Below are 25,094 nucleotides of genomic sequence, written 5' to 3' on the forward strand. Positions count from 1 at the left end.
CGGGGCGGCGCGTCCCTGCCCGGCGGTCCCGGCCGGAGGGGACCGGGGGACACTGCGCCAGCCCCGGGCTCTGCTTACCCCGCCTCCCCGCGGCATCCCTGGAGCCTGCCCCCGGGCACCGCTGCTGCTCAGCCGCCGGCTCCGGCGCTTTCCTTAGGAGGCGTGTCCCGTTTTTTTTCCATTTATTTTCCTGGGCAGCCGCAGCCGGAGCGGAGCGGGTGGTGGCAGTACCGGCGGGGCGGGACCGGGCGGCTGCCCGGCAGCAGCTGCCGGTGCGAGATCAGTCCCTGGTGAGAGCGCGGCGATGGTTTCGCCGCCCCCAGCCTTCCCCGAGCCCTGAATTCCTCTCTTCGGGGACCCAAAGCAGGCTGTCCTCTGTATTGCTGTTGCAAGATGGAGGCACAGCATCGCACCGTTCCCGGTCATCACGAGAACTGTTAATGGACAGGGAGCCGGAACAGCAAGCCATCAGCTGGCAGCTGGCGGAGCTGCCAGCGCCGGCGGGCTCTCTCTCCCTGGGTCACCCCACGCAGGATAGCGACGTCAGTAATGGGAGCCCTGCTACACGCTGGCACAGAGGAAAACAAGGGCCAGGCACAGCTTTAGGAATCAAACGTTCTTACAGCCCCTGAAATCCCTCCATAATATAGCCCAGTGTTTTTTCCCAGCAGCGTTTACTCTGGGCAACAGACAAGGTCAGTAGTGTCTGCTCAAGGAGCCTGTAGCAGCTCTGGCCTGGAGAGAGGAGCTTTTTATATTCCCATCTCCTATCCATTTACTATTCGTGCTCTACACGTGACTCTGGCTTTGCCCACAGTCGGATACGTGGACAGCTTTCAAAGCCATTTCAGAAATCTGAACAACGCTGCCATCTGAAATAACTCAGGGAGCACTCAGAAACCCGGTGGTGTCTAAAACAAGCACAGTGTTTGCCCTGCTCGGGCAATACGGCTCCCTGGAGGTGTGAGCAGCGTGCCTGTGTCAGGCTGTACCCAGACGAAGATGCCCGTGCCGGCGATGTGCTAGGGCAGGCTGGAAAGCATTGCTGCAGCAGAGATTGCAGAGGGCGACGTGGGGATGCGGGAAGGAAGCACAGAGTGGGAGCGATGGCTCGGCGGTGCTTGGGGAGGAGAAGCATATGGCAACATTTATCTGCCCAGGCAGCGATCTGCTGCTCTTCGGGTGTGGGATGAAGAACTCATGTCATGGGAAGATTCAGATATCTCCTGTTTGGAGAGGACATCCCCCTGCCGCGCCTGGGCTACTCAACAGTCTAAGCTGTCCCCAGTGATAAGAGCAGGGTGGGGGCGAGTTGGGACAGATCAGGGGTTCGCAGGCAGCAGCAGGCAGCAGCCCTCCACCTGCCCTGCCCTGAGGCTGTGCAAGAACCATAGTAAAGAAATGCAATGCATGCCTGCACCCATGGAAATTAAGGATGTGGAGTGTATTGTCTTAAGCATTAATGTTAATGAAATCTTAGTAATTATTCAGTCAACGGTAATTTTTTACAGATGACTGATTTGCAGAGTTCCAAAATAACTGTGGTTAGGCTGCAAATTTAGCCTATCAAAACTAAGTGGAAGACAGACTCAGTAAGTTGTAGATGATGTGCTTAGGTTTATCTCTTAACATACTAAAAATTCACATTTGACATGAGAACACCACACGGTTTTCTCTTATATTGTGAACCTGCAATAAATGAGCAGTTATAGAAATCTCGTGTGTTCCAGCCAGCTCTGTCACAGCACCAAAGACTCTTGCTGCAATCACCATAGCCCAGAATTTTTGCTGGGTGCTCCACAGCTTGCAAAACCCACTTGTGATCCAACATCAGGGATGCTTTAACCCGAGCATGGAGATTATGAAAACCACATGGAAATAGTGGCCAGTGAATGGATTGGACTGTTGTGGAGCAAATTCACTGTAGGGGAAGGACAGCCCTAGTTCTTGCAACTGACCCTTCATGAAGAGGTCAGTGCATGTGTCCAGAGAAGGGTAGCAGAGCTGGGGAAGGAGCTGGAGCACAGTTCTGATGAGGAGCAGCTGAGGGAGCAGAAGGGGCTCTGGAGTATGGGTGGCTCAGTGGGGACCATGGTCTCTACAGCTCCCTGAAATGAGGAGATAGTGAGATGGGGGTTGGTCTCTTCTCCCAAGGAACAAGCAATGGGATGAGAGGAAATGGCCTCAAGTTGTACCAGGGGAAGTTTAGGGTGGATATTAGAGAAAATTTGTTAATGACACTGGCATGGGCAGTGGTGGAGTCACCATTCTTGGAGCGCTTTAACATGCATGAAGATATGACACTTGGTGACATGGTTTAGTGGTGGGCTTGGTACTGCTGGGGACTTTTTTCACCAAAACAATTCTATGATTTTACCACAGCCTTATAAAACACACTTTCAGCTATTAGAGGAAGAGCAGTATGTGGGAAATGAGGTCAAGGAGATGCCTTTGAAGTCAGATGCCAAGGAGCCGGCAGAGCAAAGCAGGAGTACTTCACTGTAGGGGGGATGGAACAAATCTCTGAATGGCTGAGACACCACCTCTAGTGCAGGCACTTGGTTCTTGTGGAAGCAGGAAACTGTACCAAGGCTGCTGGATGCCACAGTGGGTTTTCCTCAGTCACCATTGGTCCAAGAGTATAACAAGGCCACAAGAGCTGATGGCTCAGCTGGTCAGGAAAGCATGAGTAAGGATCCTGGAACTGGCTGGATGTGATTTTGCATGCATTCATCTGCTGATTGGCCTCTCTGAGGATACAGTGTCCCCAGAGAGGCTGGTAGATATGTTTGAACAACTATTAGGAGGAAATGAGACCCTTCAAATTGAATTGGATAGCTATGTAGAACAGATTTCTGTCCAAGCTCCTGCACATGAATTGTTTAATGAAAAGTTTAATTTGATCCCTGGAGAGAAAAGGAGCCAGAGAACACTCAAGGCTCTGACAGTTTTCACTGATGCATCTAGAGCATCCCATAGGTCAGGAATGACCTGCCTCAAACTCAGTAGTGGGAAACAGATGTAGAATGTGTGGAGGAGTCTCCACAGATAGCTGAGTTGGCTGCTGTCCTTAGAGCTTTTGAGAGATTTTCTGGGCCATTCAATTTAGTTACTGACACAGTTTATGTAGCAGGAATAGTAGCTAGAGCAGAGAATGCAGTTCTGAAAGAGGTCTCAAACTGGACTCTCTTTGAGATGCTCTCAAAATTATGCTGTTTCCCACTGAGAGCATCCATTTTACATAATGCATGTGAGATCACATACCAACCTGCCAGGACCAGTGGCTGAGGGAAATCAAGGAGCAGATTCCCTGGCTGCAGCCCCTGTAGATCTAGCGAGGATTCCTGACATTTTCCAGCAAGCAAAGATGAGCCATCAGAAGTTCCATCAGAATGTGCCAGGGCTGGTGTGTCAATTCCACCTGAAGCGAGATCAGGCCAGGGCCATTGTGGCAACCTGTCCCAACTGCCAGTCAACTGCCATCCCATCATTAGGAGAGGGGGTTAACCCCAGGGGCTGGGCAGTTGGGAATTCTGGCTGACTAATGTCACCCACATATCTGAATTTGGCAGGTTGAAATATGTGCATGTCTCTATTGACACTTTCTCTGGGGCAACCTACACCTCTGCCCACACAGGAGAGAAGGCTGAGCATGCAAAGAAACACCTGCTGCAGGCTTTCTCAGTGTTGGGGGTCCCTAAAGCAATGAAGACAGACAATGGCCTGGCCTACACTTCCAAGGGATTCAATGAACTCCTGCAGGTATGGGGAACTGAACATAAGACAGGCACTCTCACTCCCTCACAGGTCAAGGCGTGGTTGAGTGAGCACACCAGTTGCTCAAACAGGTTCTGGAATGTCAACAGGAGGTCACCAAGAAACAGACAGCTCAGGAAAAAAACTTTGCAAAGCTCTCTTCACTATTAACTTCTTAAGCTGTTCCTTTGAGAATGTGAATCCCCCAGTGGAAAGACACCTTGTGCTGCACGGAGATCACAGAGAACATCTGCCCATCCTCATCCAGGACCCCCACACATCCCAAATCAAAGGACCCTATAAACTGGTGACATGGGGATGTGGGTATGCCTGCGTGTCTACTCCACCAGGCCTGCAGTGGATCCCTCATGGGGTGAAACCCTATGTCACCAAACACCCTAACAGGCCTCCTGACACTAAGAAACTGGCTCTGTAAACCACTCCCCTCACTCCTCCCCTAAGGTTATCCCATTGTGTGGCTGTTTGCACCTGCATACTGGTTTTGGCCTGTATATAAGGCACTGCAGAGCTGCTCTCTTTCACTTTCTGAATCTCTGGATTATAAGACCTTCTGGAGTATCAGGCAGAGAGCATCTGTCGACTCTTTTACTTTTCTCCCTGATGCTGGTAAAGCTAATCCCAGTGTAGAGCCACAGCTCTTCAGTTCAGCTTCTGGTGAATTTATCCTGGAGTTGTTCCACACACCTTGGCATGGCTGCTGGTGTTCTAAAAGAGCTAGCTAAAGACTCCAGTGGCTGTGTCAATAATTTAGAGTTCTGTGGATTGCATAGCACTTGGACCATGTGGAAACTTGCTTATCAACAGGGCAAAGCAACACCCATTTTCTATGTGAGCCTGTGAGTGTGTCCTCTGAGGGGCTCTATGCCACATGCTAGAGCTCCCCTGCCACCCTGCTGGATGTGGCACAGCCCCATACTGGCCAAAGCCCTGGCCTTGCCCTCCTGCCTACCTCTGCCTGCCCTGGAGTGATCACATCCATGAGGGTCCCATCCCCCTGGACCAAGAGCATCTGGGAAAAAGTTATCTTTGGCAGCCTTTAAAAAGACTTTTGACTCATCTCAGCCTTTCTGCTCCCTCAGCAATATAGTGCCAGTACCCTTCAGAGCAGTGCCAAGATGCCCACTTGAATCCAACTTGTGGGATTTGGAGCTCTTAGGGGCATTATGGCCATCACTTCCCAGTTCCTGGTAGTGGTGAATGAACTTCTCCTATGCAGAGCCCAACACAAGCATTTGGTGTGAATGATTTTTCATCTTATTTGTGGTAGGAATCTTGTAAAAGAGCTGGGAGTAAGGATGCCTGTCTTCAGCATATGTGTGAGGATTTGGGATAAACCCTCCCAGAACCCACCTACTCAAGTGCAGTCAGCTTTCCCAAGGCTATCCACCACTCATGAAGGACTTCAGTAATTTTGCCTGGTGCAATGTTGCTCCAGCCAGGGAGCTTTGGCTCTGGCAGGGACCAGAACACACTTTCTCTGCAGCAGGAGCAGCTGCATCGAGGCAAACATGTTCTGATGCCCTGGAGCCCAGCCTTTGGGTCAGAGCTCAGTGACTTAGGTCAGGGCTGCATCAAAGCAAGGAATTACCATAGGTCTTGCCAGAGAAGAGATGAGATGCTCAAGCCCATCACTACAGTGTAAAACGATCTCTCCCGGAGAGATCTCTGCCAAAAGTTTCCCACAGCACTGCTCTCTGGGTGATTCTCGCTCGGGAACCTCCCCACCATGCCGGGACTCCTCACAGAGCTGGCTCTTGTCCCATCCTGCTCGAAGCTGCTGGATATTTCGGTTTTCATCACTAGATGGAGCAAGAGACAGCACAGCACCCGGATGGAGCTCTGCCTTGCCCCATAGCCCTGTACCCAGACAGCTCTGCCCCTCATCCACTTCCCACGTCCTTTACAGACCCCTGCAGCCCATCTGCTCCCACACATCCTTTATAGCCCCCTGAATCCCAGGCACACCCATTTTCCACTATGGCCCCTACGGATCCCATACATCTCTGCACATCGTGCATCCAATGCCCTCCTTTACATCCCCTGCACTCCCCCTGATGTTGGGAAAACCCCAGGGACACGCTGCCTGGGGAGCTGGGATTCTCCATTCCAAGGACAGATTAGACATCTCTTGGGAGGGTCACGGATGGTTGGTGCTGCCTGCGGAGAGGGGCAGGGTGTGAGTGGTCTCCCAAGAGCCCTTCCAGCTGGGTTTTCCAGTGATGGTGTCCATGTCCCACTGGTGAGCCCAAGCCCCCCTAACCCATGGTCCCACAGTGCCAGCAGCTTGCATCTCCTCAGAGTCCATCAGTTTGGGAGGACACACTCATCACTGGCCTCCTGGAACCCTTCAGGTTCAGGAGTGAAGAACTAAGGTGTTTCTTCAGAAAAAAAATATTCTCATTAATAAAGCCAAAAGCCTGAGCCAGGCTTGAGCAGTATCTTTGTGGAGTGAAGTGTGACCCTGTAACAACGGTGTAATTAAGTGGCCTGAAAGCAGTACTGGCACCAGCCAGGCCCTCCCCAATGGGGCTCCCTGCACAAGCAAACGCTTTAGGATTACCTGAAAATTCAGAATATTTAAATGTCCTGGTGGAAAAGCTGGTCCTGGCTGGAAGAGCTTTGAGAGTGTTTGCTGGGGAGAAACACGGATGAACAACCAGCAGGCAAGTTTCTCTAGAATGGGGAACAGTCTTCTGGGTTTTACTGTATGTGTAGGGAAAATTTTTTCCTCCCTAAGGTAATTGAAATAGCTGTTTTCATACATGAGAAAGGAAGACAGGGAACTTTTCCAAAGAGCTTCTTTCCCTCAATCTCCCTCCTATGGCACAGGACATTTATCCTGGGCAAGCTGAGGTTTGAGTCCCTGGGGCAGACCGGCAGTAACAAAAGCAAAGTTAAACAACTCCAAACAAAAGCTACAGCAGAACAGGGGTGTGGTGGAAATAATGCCTGGTTAAGTAGGAAACTTTAATGATGATACATGGAAAATGTTAAACAATTAACACTTGAATCAGTCTGGCCCTGGTCCCACCTCATTTAGTTAATAAACGCTGCACTCCATCACAGTGGAGCTTGTGCCTCTTTTTTTGTCAAGAGAGGAAACTCCCAGTGTTGGGCTGCTTAGAGCAGCTGTGTGGGTAGCAGAGGGTCTGGGGGGCTCCAGTGCTGCCCATGTTCTCTGTACCCTGCAATCTCACAGTGGGGATCACTCTAAGGGCCTGGAGCCCCCCAGCATCAATGCCCATGGCAGAAGAGGGCTGGGGATAGTGGTGGCTAAACCAGAGAAACACATCCAACGTGTGTGTATTCAAGGGTGAATAGAAAAACCACTAATTAGAGAGTCATAACCACATTAATTATTTGAATATGTACACTAATTAGACATAGAGTTACGCAGACCCACACTATGGAAACTTTTTCTGCCACATGCAGATCCTCAGAGGCTTTGTCTTTTTAATGTTTTAGGCACATACAGACAACAATTTCCATATATGAACACTTGCCAAATAAAACCTTTTAGGTTACATATTGGAGGCACTTACTTCACACCCATTTTAAGTTTCCCATATGCCAGTGATTTGAATCCCAATCAACTATTAAAACCAGATCCATCGAGATTAAGCTACAGAAACAAACATTCCTCTGACACAGCTGTTAACCCCAGCCTGCCCTTGCCTCCCAGTCCTCCACAGTCCCACCACCCAGTGGGCTTCTGTACTCCAAGGGTCAGCAATAACTTCTTGGCAAGAAGGCCCAGAGCACTCCAGCAATGACAGCAGTAATACCCCCAGCACAGCAGAACTGTGGATCCCAGTCTAATGTCAGCCTCAGCATCAGGTGGGAGAAGGCTCAATGACATTGACACTTCAGAGTGTCACTCTGGCTGATTAAACATCACCAAAAACACTGATTCATCAGCCTTGTGCAGGGGCAGATGCAGCAAAGCTCTGGACAATCACAGGATTGTGAGCTGGGTCACATGGGTGGAGAGGAGCCAGGCACTAATGGGGGGGATCACATAACAGGCAGAGAAATAAGCCTTTCCCACCACCTCCACACCTATAGGATGTAGGATCCCAGCAAAGGCTCAAGTTAAAAAAGCCCCACACTAACTCCCCCAAAACCACAGGCCAAATCTCAAACAAGCCCTCAATGTGAAAAGCAATCCACATTTGTAATTTGCATGGACATGCAATTCAGATCTCCAAGATGCTTTTTGAAGTTTATCCAGTGTCCTTCTCCTCTGGATGCCAGGGTCTCCCACACGTATGTACCAAGCAAAGGCCAAGTGATGTGAGACAAAACCCATAATACAATTTTATTTTTTGTTTCATACAAACAGCACCCTCCCCACATTTTACAGCATTTAACAGCATTATTGGTGACAGAGAAGGTGACACTCGCTTGTGGCTGCTCCTGCAAGCTTCAGAACAGGAACAGGGTGGCCAGAAGCCAGGAAACCATGTGCCCTGGGATTGGTCTGTGAGGCAGCTCTAAGCCCTGCACGGGAATCAGGTGAATTGATTACTCCTAAAAAAGGGTATCATGAGATGCCATGTGGAAATAGTGATTTGAGGGAACTTGGGATCAAATTAAAAGAACAGCTCCATGCCCAGCATTCCCAATGCTGTACTGGTATGGCAGACAAGCAAGGCCACCAAGGGTGCCCTGGCAGCAGCCTACTCAGCTGGGTGTTTAAAATGAGAGCAACGAACCAACTTATGAACTTCTTGGTGCTCCCTGTATCAGGGTTGCAGACTCCTGGCATCCTGCAGGACATGGCCACCATGCAGGTATAGTCAAATGGGGACAAGAGCCCCAAGGAGCACCACTGGCAGCTCCAATTGTCTGCCTGGAAAATAGGGAAAGGGATCCTGTACCACTCATGTTGTGAGTCTTCCATCATGCAGCCAAGTGGTATTCAGTCCTGGATTTGTGTGAAACCTGAACTCCAAAGCTACAGGCATCAAAGCTCAAAACAGCAATGTGGAAGATAGCAGAGGAATTCAGAACAAATGTTTCTGACAAGGGCAACCTAAGGAGCCCTGCACATCAGGGCAGAAATGCTTCCCACCTGATTACCATATCTCCTCATTTACACTTGTCCCAAATATTGCCCTTCAGAGGGTCCAACTGACCAAGCAAGGCCATGCAAATACAAGAAGAACATGCCTTAGCACTGTGATAAAAATGTTCGTTTCTTGTACTTTATTCATTAAAAAATCCTGATGACAGAATGAGGGAGAGCTGGATGTCCTGCTGCTATCAGGAATGCACACAGCTAGCATCCCTGTGGTACCCAGCTGGAGGGTGCCTGGGGCTGCTGGGAGGCTGCAAGGCACAGGGCAGGAGCTGCTATGTCCCTGTAAGGCACTGCATGAAGAGGTCTAGATGGAGACCAATGACACCCTAAAATCCCTTCTGGGGAGCAGAAGCTGTAGGAAGAAATTACCTACTCTGCCCAGCTAGGATCATGCTCCCAATCCTCCAACCCCCTATTTTCTCTCTTATGGAGAGCCAGGAGGAGAAGGGGCGCTTTCCCCATCATCCTATTTCTTATTTTCCTTTTCCACAGAAGGAAAGCAAGCATAAGCATTTATTTTTCTCCCCCACATCCTTCCTCTCTCCAAGTGAGGAGGAAGAAGTGTGAGGCTGAAGTAGCCTCATGGTATCAAAGACAGCTCCCATCATCTGGCACAGCAGTACCCAGCAGCTGAGCAACTCAACTCTCTCTTTCCTTCCTCTAAGTACTAACATGAAAGAAAACCACATTTCTTTAACAAAGAAACTTTTCAAGATCCACAAAATCTTTTCCCTGTCAATAAAGTGAATGATGGACCTGGCTGAAAGCACAGCCTTTGGGAGATGGGTATAAATACAATCCTGCTGCCCTGGGACTTGGGGTTCACCCAAGCTCCAGTTATTCCCTAAGTGCCTGGAGGGATTTTATCACCCCCTCCCTGCTGGAGGCAGACCCAGATAGCAGAAATCTGAGGATCTAGAAATAAAGGACTGCAAAATTTTAGCAAAAACTAGTGAATAGTCACAATGGCCAAAGCAAAGGCAGCTGTGGGCAGAAATTTAGGAAGTGGGGATAATCAAAAGGTACTCCAGACTACTACAGTGCCCTTTCAAGGCATGCTTGAGTGATTAGAGAACAGGACAACTGAATTAGGAGTAGAAGGAAGAAAAAAGCCTCATCACACACTCACTGTGGAGATCTCTTGGGAACTTGAATCAGACCATGTCAGCCTCAAAGTGCACTGCCCTGGTCCAGAGAGTTTCACTGTAAATACTGTTTTAAAAGACCATCTGCTGGGATGCAGCTGAGTGAGGCACCCACTGGTATCCTCCTGACTCTCCGGGATTGGTTTTTAATCACTGGGGCAGCCACAGGACAGGAGATTAGGGCCAGGACATAAGAGACAGCTTCTTTTGTTAAAGTGCCTTATTTTCTTTGAGCTTTTAAAACATCTTCTAAAGTATCTTCAGTAGGAGGAGGGCACAGAAAAAAAAAAAAAAAAAGGAAAAAAAAAAAGGAATACAGGTTTTATATAGAAGAGAGTAGAGAATTAATCAATATTTACACAGAACTTGGATAAGATTACAGCACAGGCTAATAATCCAACAGAGCAAAATGCAGAGTGTTAAAAAAAAAAACCAAACAAAAACGGGCAAAACCTGTTTGAATGCTTTCAACACCATTTCCCGGAGATCCCAAGTGTAAACGGTTTATCTAGGAAAAGGCATTTAAACTTGGGCTTTGGTAATCAGAGCTGATTACAGCCCCACTCTCACAGCCAGCAGGAGGATGTGGGTGGGCGGCCACCCGACCTCTCCAGAGCAGCCCAGGCTTAGACGAGTTCAACTTTAGCATTTGGATAAACAGCTACCACATCATATCCTTCGGGGGGCTTAACCCTCTCCTTGGCATGTGTCTCGCAGTACAGCTGCTCCTCAATGAAGAAATACCCTCTCTGCTTCAGGTTGAGGCCACAGTCGTCACACATGAAGCACTCAGGGTGGTAGAGTTTGTCCCGAGCCTTGACGATGGTGCCCCTGGGAGAGATGGGGAAAGCTCAAGTGAGGTGGAGAAACAACAAGCATGAACAGCTTTTCCTGCTGCCTCAAGTAAAACAGAGTAAGTGGAGGAAAACAGCATGCAGGGACATGTAAGGGTGTTATCAGGGGTTCTCAGCCCACCCAAAGCTGCCACCTCACTCCAGGTGTGGCTTCACTATGCTTCTGGGGGAAGAGATGCTCCACATCCAGCAGCACTGCTCCACAGCTTGATGCAAAACAGAGCCTAAAATATCTACATCTAGCCTGATCTGAAAATCAGGAGCTAGCATCCTGCAAGGACTGGGGCTGTGCACTTGCAGGTACTATGACTTGTGGAGCAACTCGCAGCACCAGCAAGAACAGGGTTGCAGGCATTTGCACAGCTCACACTCAGCCATCAAATCTGGCTGAAACAGGATGTGAATTATAGCAGAGAATAAATTACAATAGGTCATAAATTACAACAGAACAAAACAGAAAAACACCTATACTTTCTGAAATAAACATCCATCTGTCAGAGAGTAACTCTTCAACAAACAAAACAAACAGCTTACTTCTCAACACTCAAGGTGTTTCTCCCAGCAACCCTTCTAAGGCAGTGAAGGAATACTTGGTGCTGTGGTGCTATTCATAGTCCCTGGGCAGCTACTATGATAAGCAGGGCACAAACCATCCCATAAATCATCCCTTGCAAGATTCCCTTAAAAGGGGCAATCCAAACTGTATTGCTCAGGTTCAGATACAGTTAGAAAAAAAAACCAGGAAGGGATTCAAGGTACTCTGCTATCAATTCTAACCCATGTGCCTGGCAGGACCCAACCCAGCCATGTCCCCCAGTGTCACCATCCCCACTGCACTGGGTCACACACAACACTTACACAATCCCATTCCTGCAGCGGGTGCACTCAGGGAGCATCTGCAGCCCAGACATGGGACCACCAAGCTTTGGCACTGGGGACTTGATGTTTTGGGGGTTGCTCAGTTTGTTCAGTTTTTCACCTGTCAAGAATTATAAAGACACAAATTGAAAACTTGACCTCTCAGAGCTAGATTTTTTTCTCTTTTTCTTCCTTTTTTTTTTCCTTTTCTCTTAAGGACTCAAATGAATCTGCCTGTCATAACAGGACCTTTAACTTCCTTGGAAGTTCTAGGACAGTACCAGCTCAACAGACATGGACCTTGTCCAAAGGCAAAGCAACTGTGATCTAGAAATGAGAGGTTAATTTGGTTGCAATACTAGTTACTGAGTTAAGAACGATGAATAGTGAAGACCTCAGAAAAGTCCTCCCCCCCCCAAAAAAAAAAACCAAAAAAAAAGAAGGTTCCATCACATCAACATTTCAGGTACACTTGGTAGATCCACCATCTGTCAAGGAGATGTAGATGAAAGCATTTCAGAGAATGAGGCAAATTGAACCAAACAATTATAGAACCACTTGCACTTTTCTTCCTAGAACATGCGTTTAAGCTCAAATAATCTAAACCAAAATACTGTGATAGAAGATAAGGTCTTCTGAGGCACCAGGCCTCCTTTCATAAAGGTCCAACAATGGGAAAGCAACGAAGGTTTTGTGCATATAAAAACATCATAGCAAAGGTTTCAGTGTTGCTGCTCCCACTCCCTACAGATCATCTGCCCTCTCATTCTGGACAACAGCAACATGCTTGTTGTCAACCACTGGGATATTTAAAAGCTTCCAGTACTGACTGCATGGTTTTCCACAGCTGACAACTGGCTGGTCTGTTTGGCATATATCCATCTATGGTTTCTCCCTGATTGCCTAAGGTCGGAGAAAGAAAAAGCCTGTGAAGAAGGACCAGTTGGCACACAGTTTGGAAAAGCAGCAGAGGAGCTCTTGTATGAACAAGTTGTTCTCCAGAGCTCTAATTTGCCACACTCCCTGAGCTTCCATGGTTTTTCAGCCCAGGGTCCATTTTAAAAAATGTGCTTCAAGCTCTGATGCCCAGAAGGTCTCAGTAGGGCACAAGCACTTTCTGACAGAGGTATCTGCACATACCCTGTGCCAGTTTTGGCAACTTCAGAGCAAAATCCACTGTAAGTGCCTCCCACAGATCCAGAAACATCTCTGCCTTTCCCAAAGGGAACTTTTGGTACCTGAAGCCTGACACATCATCACTGCTGGTTGCCCACAGACCCTGGGCAGGGTCACACGAGAGACAGATTTTGACGGGAGTTACTTGGAAAAGCCTCTTTCCATGGACAGACCCCTGCCCCCCTGTCTAGTGTGTCTCAGGACTGCTTGTTGTCTTGGGCCCAGATGGGAAGGAGGGTGCACACCTGACTCATCCCCTGGGGTGCACAGGCATGTTCACATCACAGCCCCCCTCTCCAGCCATGGCTCTGACACAGAGGCCAATGCCGTCAGCAGTTCCAGCCAAGTGGGTGAAACCAAAAGGACCAACTTCCCACCAGATCCCAACTCCCCAAAATATAACAGAGTGTTTGGCAATGCCAAGAGCTTTCATACATACAGGAGTGCCTGCCCAAGAGCAGAGGAGGGCTACTCCACCCCAGCAATCCCCCCAGAACTCAGCTGGCTCCAGCCAAGCCCCTTGTTAAATTCTTCCGCTGCCTTGCTGGGAATAAACTGCAGCAACTGCAATCTCCTGGCTTCCCCCAGCATGAGACACAGTGTGCTTTGACTAGACATGCTCATCTGCCAACATTTAACAGTTAAGCTGTCACTGCCTCTCATGCAGAGTGCTTGGATAAGCTGCTAAAAAAAGGAAAGAAAGAGGAGGAAAAAAATAAAAAAGGGATTTTACAGCAAAATGAACCCTGCAGAGAAGGCTGCTTCCCATCTTCTTGAACTGTGTATAATTTCCTTCTATTTACAAGCCCAGTCACATGGTGATTTATGGTCTTTTGGAGGGCAGCAAAATGCTTTAATTCCACAACCTCAATCATAGCCCTGTTATGGCTAGAGTGTTTGTCCCTCCTGGGTCATGGGTGCCTGTGAAGGTGGGAACTGCCATTTCTCCAGCTTCCCCCTCAGCACAAAGCATTGCTCCCTAAGCATGTGAGATAGGGCTAAAATGCTTCCAGCAGAAACACATTCCATATAAAACAGGTTGGTGTCCAAGACACTCAGCTCCTTGGGAGAGGAGAGCTTGACTTTAAAAGGACAATGCAGAGCAGGCTCAGGTCAAAATGTATAATTTTAAGCTGAAGGAAAAAGAAGCAGGGGTGGCAGCTGTAAAACAAACCTAGCAGGAACACTTAAGATTGAAAACATGCTGGAACATCACAGAGCTTCATGCCAAGCAGAGATGCTTTTCACCTAATTTCTCATCCCTTGTGAAATAAACAGCACGGGAACAACCAAGGCGTAAATGAGGCTGTGCCTGCAGGCAGTCACACATCCCCTACTGAAAGGGAAAGGGAGAATGGTAGAAGCCAGGTGACAGTGACTGCTCCAGCCTGTCCCATACTAGCTGGTAGCTGAAAGCAGCCTCTCAGGCTCCAGTTGAACATTGGTTGTGCTGGTGTTGCACTGATGATGGGCTAGTGCCAAGAGAATGCTGATGAGCACACATCCAGGACTGACTGGATGGTCCCAGGATTCAGGGACCTGTCCTGGCACCTCTGTGGTCCCTATTCCCCCAGCCCACAGCCTTTTCTTTCTCCCTTCCTCCTAGCACTGGGTTTCTGCCAGCCCAGGGCTGTAGGATGCAGGGGGAGGCAGGAACAGATCAGCAAAGCTTGAATTTTTTTTCCCTTTCCCTGGCACAGAGAATGGATGAAGGCAGCAGTGTTACTAATTAGGATTAACAGTCACTTCCCATTTGCTTCTTCCAAACAAGAACACTGGGGAAGCATCAGATTTTTCCTTGCTCTTGAAGGACCTGGAGGGGTCCTGTATTTAACATCAGTTTTTCTGCCAATCCATGTAATACTAATATAAAATATAATAATATACCCAGTGCTTCTGAGGTTGATCCTATCTCACGCTTTGAATCTATGATCAGTCCCACTGAGAAAACCAATAATGGTGGAATTCCATGATGACCAGAAGTTACTTGCAATTGTGCTTCTTGTGAAGCAAGAACCAACATCCTTCTAGTCAAAGAAAAGACTTCTCTAACATTTTAGACATACAGATACTGAAGTGAAACAGCCCAACTCGCTACCTCTCATAGCTCCATAATGAGATTTACAGCAGTTGGTATTTTCCCATAAAATATACATTCCTGGATTCACATGATTGGAGTATGGGGCCCTTGGAAGGAAGCAGAAAGAGGAGTTTTGTCCTGTAAGACTGTAAAGTAAAGCCTAAAAATTTGAACATAAAAGCCCCAATAGACTTAACGTTGAAAGGCAAATAAAAATAAAAAAGAAGCTGAAATGTATAGATTGAGGATCTTATTATTTCAGTGTTAATGACATGGGCAGGAAGCTGTGACAGAGCTGAGAAGAGAGCCAAGAGCTCCTGATCTCTATCCCTGCTTTGCTGAGGACCATCCCATGTCCTTATGCAAATGCCATTTACTCAACCAGGTTCTCCAATAGTGATGTTATACAACTGCTTAAGGCCATCACATTTCATAAGCCATCTCAGAAAACAGCTGCCACACTGGCTACAAATCCAGCTTTCACATGGTGTTCAAGTCAGCCACAAAATTTGGTAATCAGGAATATGTGAAACACTGATTTGAAACCAGCCATCCCAGTGGTCTCTCACAGAAAGATGCTTGGGTGTGAACCTTCTTACCATTCTCACTGGCCTCCAACATGCCCTGCAAGTACCGGAAGGATCCTGACTGCTTTGGCTCTGAAACGGGCTTTTCATAATCCTGAAGCATCTTGTAGACATCTGACTCCACATCAATCCCATTTCTGGTCCGTGGGAGAGATTTCATGGGTTCAGTGCTGGTTTGAAGCAAAGAAAGAAAGAAAGGCTCAAGTCAAACAGAAACAGCTACTGTCAGCTCATCAGGGAGGTACTGAAATCTCCACATTCCCACAGATTCAATGAAGCACCTGTGTTCCCATGTGTTTCCCTGCCTGGAGGTATGTCTGGCTCAGGAACAGTTGCTGAACCAAGGAGATTAAACTTGTTCCCTGCTGGGCTCCAATTGAGCAATAGAGTGAGGGCTGGCCCAGTTATCAGATGCCTTCAGGAAAGAGGGCAGCTGCTTGCAAATGCTGTAAATTGCTTTGCCACCTATGGAACTCATTGAAAAAATGGGAAAAACATGCATTTCATTAACTATGCAGGGCCAGGGCATGCAGCCACCCCTTTTAAGTGTGTGCCAGGCAGGACAGCAAAACCCCTCACAACCAAAGGCCACCTGTGAAGCTGGTGTTACTGTAGGTACATCACAAACACAGACCACAGCTTAACTGAGAAAACCACCTCACCAGGGAGGGGGACACTGGGGCTGCCCAGTAACCCCCATCTCCAGCCTTGAGCCTGGAACTGCTCCTGGTCTATATGAGGAACATTTGGGATGCAGAGACAACAATCAGCAATTTAAACCATTATTCCAGTCAATACATCAAAACATGAAAAACATGGTCTGGAATCAAAAATATTTCAGGTACATGCTTAAATGTCCTGCTGAGAAGAACTGAATGCAAGTGCTGTTGTGCTCCAGAGGCCCCAACACACAGAACAGCTCTGGGGGAAGGGGGTCCTCTTCCTTTTTATAGAGCAGGTCAACAAGGTCATTATAAAACAAATAAAAATAGCAAGAGTCCTGAACTCCATCAGCTTCACATACTTTAGCCATCATCTGGATAATTTTCTCCACCAGTATTACATTCATGTCTACTCAAACAAATAAACAAAATAAATAGCATTCACTTTCAAAGAAAGAGAAAGAAAAAACCTCCAGACAAAAGTCACTTTCAAAGAATGGCTAGAGGTCCATACTGTGGTAGTGACACCCCAGCAGGTCTGCTCCCTGTGGGAGGTGAGGGCCAGCCTGGGTGGTGGGGCTGAGCCATAGGGCTGCAGAGCCATGGATCCATCCCCATGACACCCAGTCAATCCAAAGTCTGCATCTGGGTCCAAGTGCTTCTTTACCCTGTTACAGTTCACTCCTACATCAATTCACACATTTTCTTTGTGAAAGGGCAGGTTTTGGCAAGCTGTGTTAATTTGGCACAGCCTGGTTTGGTAACAGGAGAGGGAGATGGCAAAAGAGTGGCTTCTGTAAGAAGCTGCTAGAGGCTTCCACCATGCCCAACAAAACCAATCTCTGATGGCTCTGAAGACAGACATGCTGCTGGCCCAATCACAGAGGCTGGTAACACCTCTGTGATGACATATTTAAGAAGAAAATCTAAACAGTGCAGGCAGTTTTTTTCCCAGGGGTGGTGAGGGCTGCAGCTGCCACCACCTCGGCACAGCCCGAGGCCAGCCCTGCTGCCCAGCCACACGTGGCAGCCACGCTGGGGCAAAAGGGCAAGGCAGCTGCTGCTGCTCCTTCCCTCTGCCCTGCAGTGAGGAGAGGTGTCAAACAGCCCCAGCACCACGGCACCAGCACTGCCTGCCCGGTGACAACAGGGCTGCCTGGCCCGCAGTGGGAACATGGCAAGTGACTCCCGACACAGAACCCACATGAAATCAACCTCTCGGTGCTGTGGGATCCTGCAGAATCCTTGAATTAGTGGAACTTGCTGGCAATGGTATCTAGGAACAGCAGCTTTTCTTCTAGTCAGAGAAGAGGAGGAAGTGAGGACATTGGAGTGAAAACATGGTGGCAGCAAGGTCAGTGGAAAAACAAAGAGGGGGAAGAGGTGCTCCAGGTGTTGGAGCCAAGATTCCTCTGCAAGCTGTGGTGAAGACTATAATGAAACAAACTGTCCCCCTGTAATGCAGGAATTCCATGGAGGATGCAGAGATCCACTCACAGCCCACGGGAAAAGTCCTCACGGAGGAGCAGCTGGATGCTGGAGAAAGCTGTGATATGGTGGGAGACCTGAACAGAGAGAGGGCTGCTGCTTCCAGAGACAGAGGGACCTTGCTCCCTAACTGGAGCAGCCTATCCTTAGAGAACTGCACCTTGTGGACAAGTGACCCATGCTGCAGCAGTTTTGGGAACACTGTTTGTTTGTGGGAGGGACTCACAGCATAGCAGAGAACAGACTTTTCTCTCTGAGCAAACCAAAGTTCTCAAATGACAAACTGACCAAAACCCCCACAACCCCCCATGCTGTCAGTGGGGGAAAAAGTTGATTTAAATGCTTATTTTGCTTCTTATTAACTTCCTCTGACTTTGTTAATAATAAATTTATTTTATACCCTTAAATTTGAACCTGTTTTGCCCTTAGAGTGTTTCCTTCCAGCCCTCAACTCATGAGCCCTTTGTTATTTTTTTCCTCCCTCCCCTCTACCCAGCTGAAACCAAGAGAGGATAAACAAGTGACTTTTGTGGTGCCTAGTATTTGGCCAGTGTGTAAAACCATGACACCAGCCTGACCTCATCAAAGAAAATGCACTCCTGCCCCAATTCTACTCAAAGACCCAAGTAAGTGTCCTGGCTTTAGCCTTATTTGCAAAAACCACCAGATTCTGTTCTGTGTTTTTTGTGCAGTTCTCCTCTTTACAACTTCAATAACCTTCCCAGAGCAGCACAGGGAATAAGCTGGCTTGCTGCATCACTGAAATACAGATTCATGCAGACACAGCATTCTCAAGCTGAAAAGAAACTCTCTTTGCATGTGATACAGACATTACTTTCTTGCAGGATATTTTGCCAGTTTGGAAGAACATAAATCAAGATACTCATAAGCCATATGAAAGCATCCCAGCCCCCTACCTGGCCTGTCTCAAAGTCTGAGTTATTCACCCAAACTGTTCTTGGCTACACAAAAGCCTTTTCTTTCCTAGGAGCATTATTTATTTCTCAGCCTCCTGGACAGCTACACTGAGCAGATCTTACACTTACAAACATCCCAGTTACTAGAGTTCATCTTTTCAGCCAATATCTCCAGCTTCCAGGGCAAGTGTTGGCTCCTGTGTCTGTGGCAAGGTAATCCCCACTCTTAGGAGAGCAGCACCCTCCATCCTGCCTTGGAGATACACTTTGAATAAACAAACTATTATTGCCTGTGACACTCACAGGGCCATGGAATTGTTTAAGTTAGAAAAGTGCTCCAAGATCATCAAGCCAAACCATTCCCCCAGCACTACCAAGGCCACCACTAAACTATGTCCCCAAGAGAAATATCCACATAGTCTGTAAAGTCCCTCCAAATGTGGTGATTGCACCATTGCCCAGGGCAGCCTTTGCCAGGGCTTGACAACCTTGTTGGTGAAGAAATTTTTGCTAATATCCAATTTAAACCCCTCCTCCTCTTGTCTTTCTTGGCATTAATCCCATCTGGGCGACCATACCCAGGGAGGCCACTAACCTACCTACTCACATCAGCAATAGAAGGATCTAGAGAGCAAGCACCTTCACCAAAATGCATACCTGAGCATTGCTTCAGCATCACAAGCTTCAATTAAATATTGCACTTGCTACCTATGTAGATGTGGCCATTTTGCTCAGAAACTGGTGTCTCCAGACCTTTTTATTTTTGCTTTGTTTTGTTCATTTGATTAGTTACTTTCTTCCTCTCACCTACACTTGACCAATAGAGCAGAGGTGCAGCCCCTGATGGACTGGGCTGAGTGAGGTCAATGGCTAGAGAGGATGATCTTGAAGGTCCTTCCAACTGAAGTGAGTTTAAGATTCCATGATCTCTGAAGCATCAGGAGCACCACAGCTTCTGTGCACAACCTGAATCTTAGTTTGCAGGAACAGCATCAGATGCAGAGTGGTCCTACCTGTGGGCAGGAGTGATGTGGAGTCCACTCAGCTGGCCTGGAAGTGCCATCTCGGAGCTGCTGTTCGTGTAGAGCCGGGTTGGTTGGTGGTGCTGCATGTTCAGCATCTGCTTGCTGTCCATGAGGCTGCCCCCAGATCCATGGGACATCAACCTTCTGCTCTGGGCAGGGCCACTGTCCTGGAAGAGAAAGAAGGCAGAAAACCTGAGATTTATAGTGTGTGATGTACATGGAGAGGCTGTGTTGGGACATGCAGTTTGCAGTATTAACATTTTATGTGTGCTGTGGAAAACAGGGATGTGCAGCAGGAAAAGAAAATTGAGGCTTGACCTGCAGTTAAATTGTGCTGAATCTACACAGCTCCCCTTGCTCCCCAACCAAATGAATTTGCTGTTTCTCCATGGTGAGCCACTGCCAAATATTGTGCATTTATTTTTCCTGCACTTATTTTTTATATATAAAAGCGTATTTGCTGTTTCTGTAAAAGAAAGGCTGTGAGTCTGCTTATTCCACATTCCAGCACTCTGAAGACACTTGCTGTGCTCCTGATTTCAGGGCTATCCCTTCCATTTCTATCAGCAAAACAGGATAAACTCATGCTAGGCAGCTCCACATGCAGGTTGGGCAGCATCTCAGGCCAAGGGACCAGAACTGGGATTTTCACTTGCAGCTATCCGTGTCCACACAGATCCACATTCATTTAGGGAGGTTTTCTCCTCAAATAAGGTCAGTCATTTACAGTGTGAGAAACATATCAGTTAAGAATTTAGTTTGGTGTTCATATTTCCATTTGTTTTTTATGTCCCAAGGTAACCTGTGGAAATATTTTTGTCATACGACCTCAGGATGCCATTAAACCACAAATTTTCCACATTATTTTATGATTTTACCAATGCCAAACATTACCTATGTATTATTCCACACACATGGAATTCCACATATACAGGTGTGCTATTAATCAGTCCCACTCACACCCATAAACCAAGCAATACCTACTGCTAATGTCACCTGAGCCCAGCTTTACCTGCAAAAACTCAGTATGGGGAGAGGAGCTAACTCCACCTATTGGGAAAAGCAGCAGGAAGCAGGACACAGCCCATGGACACACGTTGGCTGCTATTTTCAGCAACTCCAGTGAGTCACAAACATGCCTGGACTGATGAAAGACACAGATGATGTGTAAGAGGCTGGAAACTGTTTAACCTGGTTTAATTTGTTCTAGGGCAGCTCCCTAACACAGCTGCCTTCCACCAGCTTTTCAGTAGATTGAAGCTGATGAAAAAGCAAACAGGGAAAGAAAACACCATCCTGTGAACAAGTAACAAAGTGTATATAGTGAGGTTCTGATATAAAGCTTACTTTTGACTACAACAATCCAATAAATATTAATTAGAAACAAATGTCTATCCCTGGTGCACTGGGGAATGCACTGGCACTCAAGAACCTTGCAAGGACAAACAAGAGAAGTAAAAAACCAGATCCTGCTAGAAAAAGATCTTGAAAGCCCAATTCTTCAATTCCTCCCAAGGCAAAATGTCCATTGATAAAATCAAGCTTAGTTAAGAACTGAAAGATGATGCCTTTGACTTTTTTTCCTACCATCAGCTGAAAAGCTGCAGCCTTCAGCAAGCTCCCAGCAGCTTCCCCTACTTTAGAAGCTGCCCAGAGCCCTCTTGGCACAACTCCCTCCACACTACACATGCACAAACACATGGGGAAAACTGCTTCCAACATAATAACTTCAAATTGACTATTAAAAAAGTAATTTTGCTGCCAGGAATAATATAATTTTAACTGTTCCCCAATTTATATTCTTAAAAAAAATATATACACAAACAGGCTATGGGTTCCCAATTCCCAGATTTAGATTATTATTTCAAGGGAAATAAAGAAAACACTCAACCATGATGCAGAGAGGAAAAGAAGGATCATAAACGTTTTTTGGGATAAAAGCAATGGCCCATATGGCTGGCAGCATTGAGAGCAACACTTTTCAAAAGTCATTACCTTTAATTCTCTGGGCCTCATGACTCAGATTCATACTCAGTCCAGAGTGGCTGGAGGAGAGGGTTAGGTCCTCTCCTCTGACCTCATGTGCTCCTGCACACTGGTGCCATACAGACCATGCTGGGGAGCATGGAAATGGTGGCTGATTCCAGAATGGAAATCTCCTCCAGCAAAGGACCTCCATGGACTTGCTTAAATCCAAGGTAGTTTGTAAAGCACTGCCCTTTTGGCCCTGTTAAGCTCAGCAATTTGTACATCAAGATTAAATGGTGCTATAAAGCTAAAACTTACTGCTTGGGCACTCTCCAAAAGGAGGCCCTTGATGGGAGAAACAGAGCCCTTCCTGCACTGCTTGGCATCCCCAGCTGCCATCAGCTCCCTGTCCCTGTGTGAGGAGGATGGCCATGGTGGTGGCAGCTCACCTTTCCTCTGCTCAGCCATGTTATAAAGCCACAGGTGACCCAGCCACAGGGATCAAGAAGCTCCTCCTGTAGCACAAAAAGCTGTTCCCAGGCCAGAGCTCAGTCTCCTCATCCTCAAAGGCTGTGAGATCTCTGCAAGGCTTTGCTTTGTGCCAAACACACATTCACCCTCAGAAACTCAGAACCAGATGGGATTTCTTTCCAGTTGTCAAATTCAAGATCAGTTCAAATTTCTCCCCTTTGGGGCCTAATTTGCTTTTCTTTGCTGGATTTTCTTCCTGCTTTTTTATGGCCTTTCTTAAACTGAGTTTGTAAACCCTTCTTAAGAGCTGGCCTGTGAACTCTCACCAAGAAGAGCTCTTGTAGCCTACAAACCACAAACTCCCAAGTTTGTTTTCTCACACTTGGCTGTTTTTTAATGCATTTTGCAGAATGTCCTATTTGTCCTCTCACCTTTTTTCAAGTCCTTAGCTCTTAGAGACCACAGAGATTTAGAGAGCATCAGACTTCATATTCTGATCCAAAGCATTTAAAGTTAATTTACTTCAGTGTGCTATTAATTCGACTTTCAAAAGACCAGAAGTACAAACAAAATAACTAATCTCCTTTTTCCAGACTTTCAGAGATTAAAAGTGAAGATTGCTAAATTGATAAGCCAACATTGGCTCCTAGAACCTCCAAGCAAGCCCTTCCTCCCATGACATGATTTGGAAGGGTTTTGAGCAGTGATGGCTTTGGTGTATCTAAGAAACCTTCAGTGGGAGGAAACTCACCAGCTGTAGAGCTGGAAATATCTCCTAAATCACACCTCCAAGCCCCAAGTCCACCCTCCATCTGCCTACTTGTGCAATGGTGGTAGGAGATTTGCCCAGACAGGACCAGAAGCAGCTCTGTCCCTGCGATGTGGGTGCCTATCCCCACAGGAATTGCCTGCATCTTGTTTACATTTTCCTGATCTTGGGGGTGTTGGTCCTGTTCTCAGACACTACATGAGACTCAAACAGAACCACAGGTCATGCTTGGCTCAGCCCAAAGCAATTTTCTGTTTGATGTTCTTCAGATTTACCCTCTTCTCAAAACCAGACCATGATGGGCTGGTGTCAGCTAAATGCTTGTTGCCAAAATGCTGAATTATAGACACAAGCACAGTTATTTATACATCAGGAGGTAAAGCATCCTTCAGCCACAGAATCACCTGGAAGAGATGCCTCTTGTGACTGTGTTTGGTTATCTGCATCCATCAGCCAGCACCAGCAGGACAAGCCTGTCTGCTTCAGCACCTTCTTTGGCTTCCTTCTCCCTTGTTCCAAGCTTGGCTAATTGAGTCCTAACTGATCCTGGCCTCTCCTGGCAGAGGGCTTTCTGTGGATGAAGTTATACTGCCCTCATTACTGCAAGTCCTCTATCATGCAAATGTGCCAAGCAATTAAGCCTGAAGACATATCCCAGTACATCCTGACAGCCTCAAGCCAAGACTCAACCTCTGCACCAATGCAATGCTGCAGGTCCCTCCTCTCCTTCCCCACACATTTTCAACAGTAAAGATACTGCTTAATCTCTGATGAACCACCTCAAAGGTCCCAGAAATGGAAATCTTATTATTTCCCCACAGTGGGGGGTGTACAGGACAGACTGCATGGATTTAATTTCAACGCAAGTAAGTGATTTACACTGTGGCAAACAGCCACAGGAAAAGGATTGATTTTTTTGACAAAAGCCTCAGAAGGCCCAGGGGGAACCCTTATGACAAAGGCTGCTCCCAAAGCTTGGAGAAAAGGATAAATTTTAAAAGCTACACTAGTTTTAACACACATTTCCCTATAAGCATAGTTCAGATGATATGTGTATATACTGCTTTTACAGACAAAGCAGTCTTCAATCTAACTTTCAAAAGCTCTAGTAAGTATGATCCCATTACTTAGCTCAGCTCAGAAGATTAAGAGATAAGGAAAAAAGGTCGGGTCTAATGTGCTGATGGTGGATAAACTGAGTGTGTGGGTTATTTTACAAGACAGATGTTAAGTATTCTGCCAAGCTCCCCCTTTCAACATTGTCAGAGACTGAAATATTGTAGTTTTTGACTTAAACACTTTCATGAAGGACTTTCAGAATTTTATTACAAAAGCTGCACAGAATACCACCACGCTGAACAGGTGTCTGGAGTGAGGCCCTGGACTGTTCACTGATGAAGATAAGATAAAACCCAGGAACTGGGGACATTCACAAAGCACGAGCTTAGCACCTTTGGGCAGGAGACCACAAACCCAGGGCTATCAGCTGCCAGGCTCACACAGACTGTCCCACCAAAGGGGGGGTGAGAGAAGCTTTGAGTGTGTGTTGGAAAGGCCTCTGGTCAGAGGCAGTGAATGCACACCCTCTGATGTGCAGAGGGGCCCTTCACCCCGGGGAAAGCTTATCCACAGCAGAGAGGGTCCCCCCAAAGGGGTCCCCAGACCAGAGCACCAGAGATGATACACCAGGCTCTCAGTGCTGCAAGGGACAGTGTCAAACTGGCCCCCTGCAAGGGAGGCACCTGGGCATGCCCACCTTCCCAAAGCTACACGTGGCCCAAAGCATATATTAATGAATTCTACACTCTTTAGCATGTGGCAGTGTGATGTGGGACATTCACCATCAAGTAGATCAGACAGAAGGGAACAACAAGACGTCACTGGGACCCTCAGATAGGGGACATACTTCTACCTAACCCCTATCATTCTGTCTCTCCTGCCCCCCCCCCCCCATGCACACTTTTCTCTCTTTCTTTCCTCTTTTACTATTAAATAAAAAAAAATAAATCAATTTTTTGGCAGCAACATCTAACCTTGTTTGGTTTTAATCTTGTTTTTGAGTATGCTTTGAACCTTCAAAGTTCTTTCTGGCTTATACACAGAGACTTAGCTTTCATCACTTTTCTGGGCTTAAACTGGATCATAACAAATGTATACCACAGTATAAAGGAAAACCTTATCCATCACATCTTTCTCACTATGCTTCTTTCACAGCTGTCAGCTAAATATCAAAT

The 25,094-nt window shown here is 47.1% G+C and overlaps 1 protein-coding gene across 1 annotated transcript in view; it reads right to left on the reverse strand.

Moving 5' to 3' along the window:
• Positions 1-8,069: 8,069 nt before the first annotated feature.
• PDLIM4 (PDZ and LIM domain 4) overlaps positions 8,070-25,094 on the reverse strand; it is a 152,991-nt gene continuing 135,966 nt past the window's right edge. Inside the window, exons 5-8 of the mRNA XM_079319663.1 lie at positions 19,641-19,819; positions 15,573-15,730; positions 11,718-11,838; positions 8,070-10,836 (exon numbers count right to left, since the gene is read on the reverse strand). Coding sequence (XP_079175789.1) covers positions 10,632-10,836; positions 11,718-11,838; positions 15,573-15,730; positions 19,641-19,819 — 663 coding nt within the window. The 3' untranslated portion in view covers positions 8,070-10,631. The remainder of the gene's footprint in view (positions 10,837-11,717; positions 11,839-15,572; positions 15,731-19,640; positions 19,820-25,094) is intronic.

Source organism: Erithacus rubecula, assembly GCF_903797595.1.
Source record: "Erithacus rubecula genome assembly, chromosome: 16".
Lineage (NCBI taxonomy): Eukaryota > Metazoa > Chordata > Aves > Passeriformes > Muscicapidae > Erithacus > Erithacus rubecula.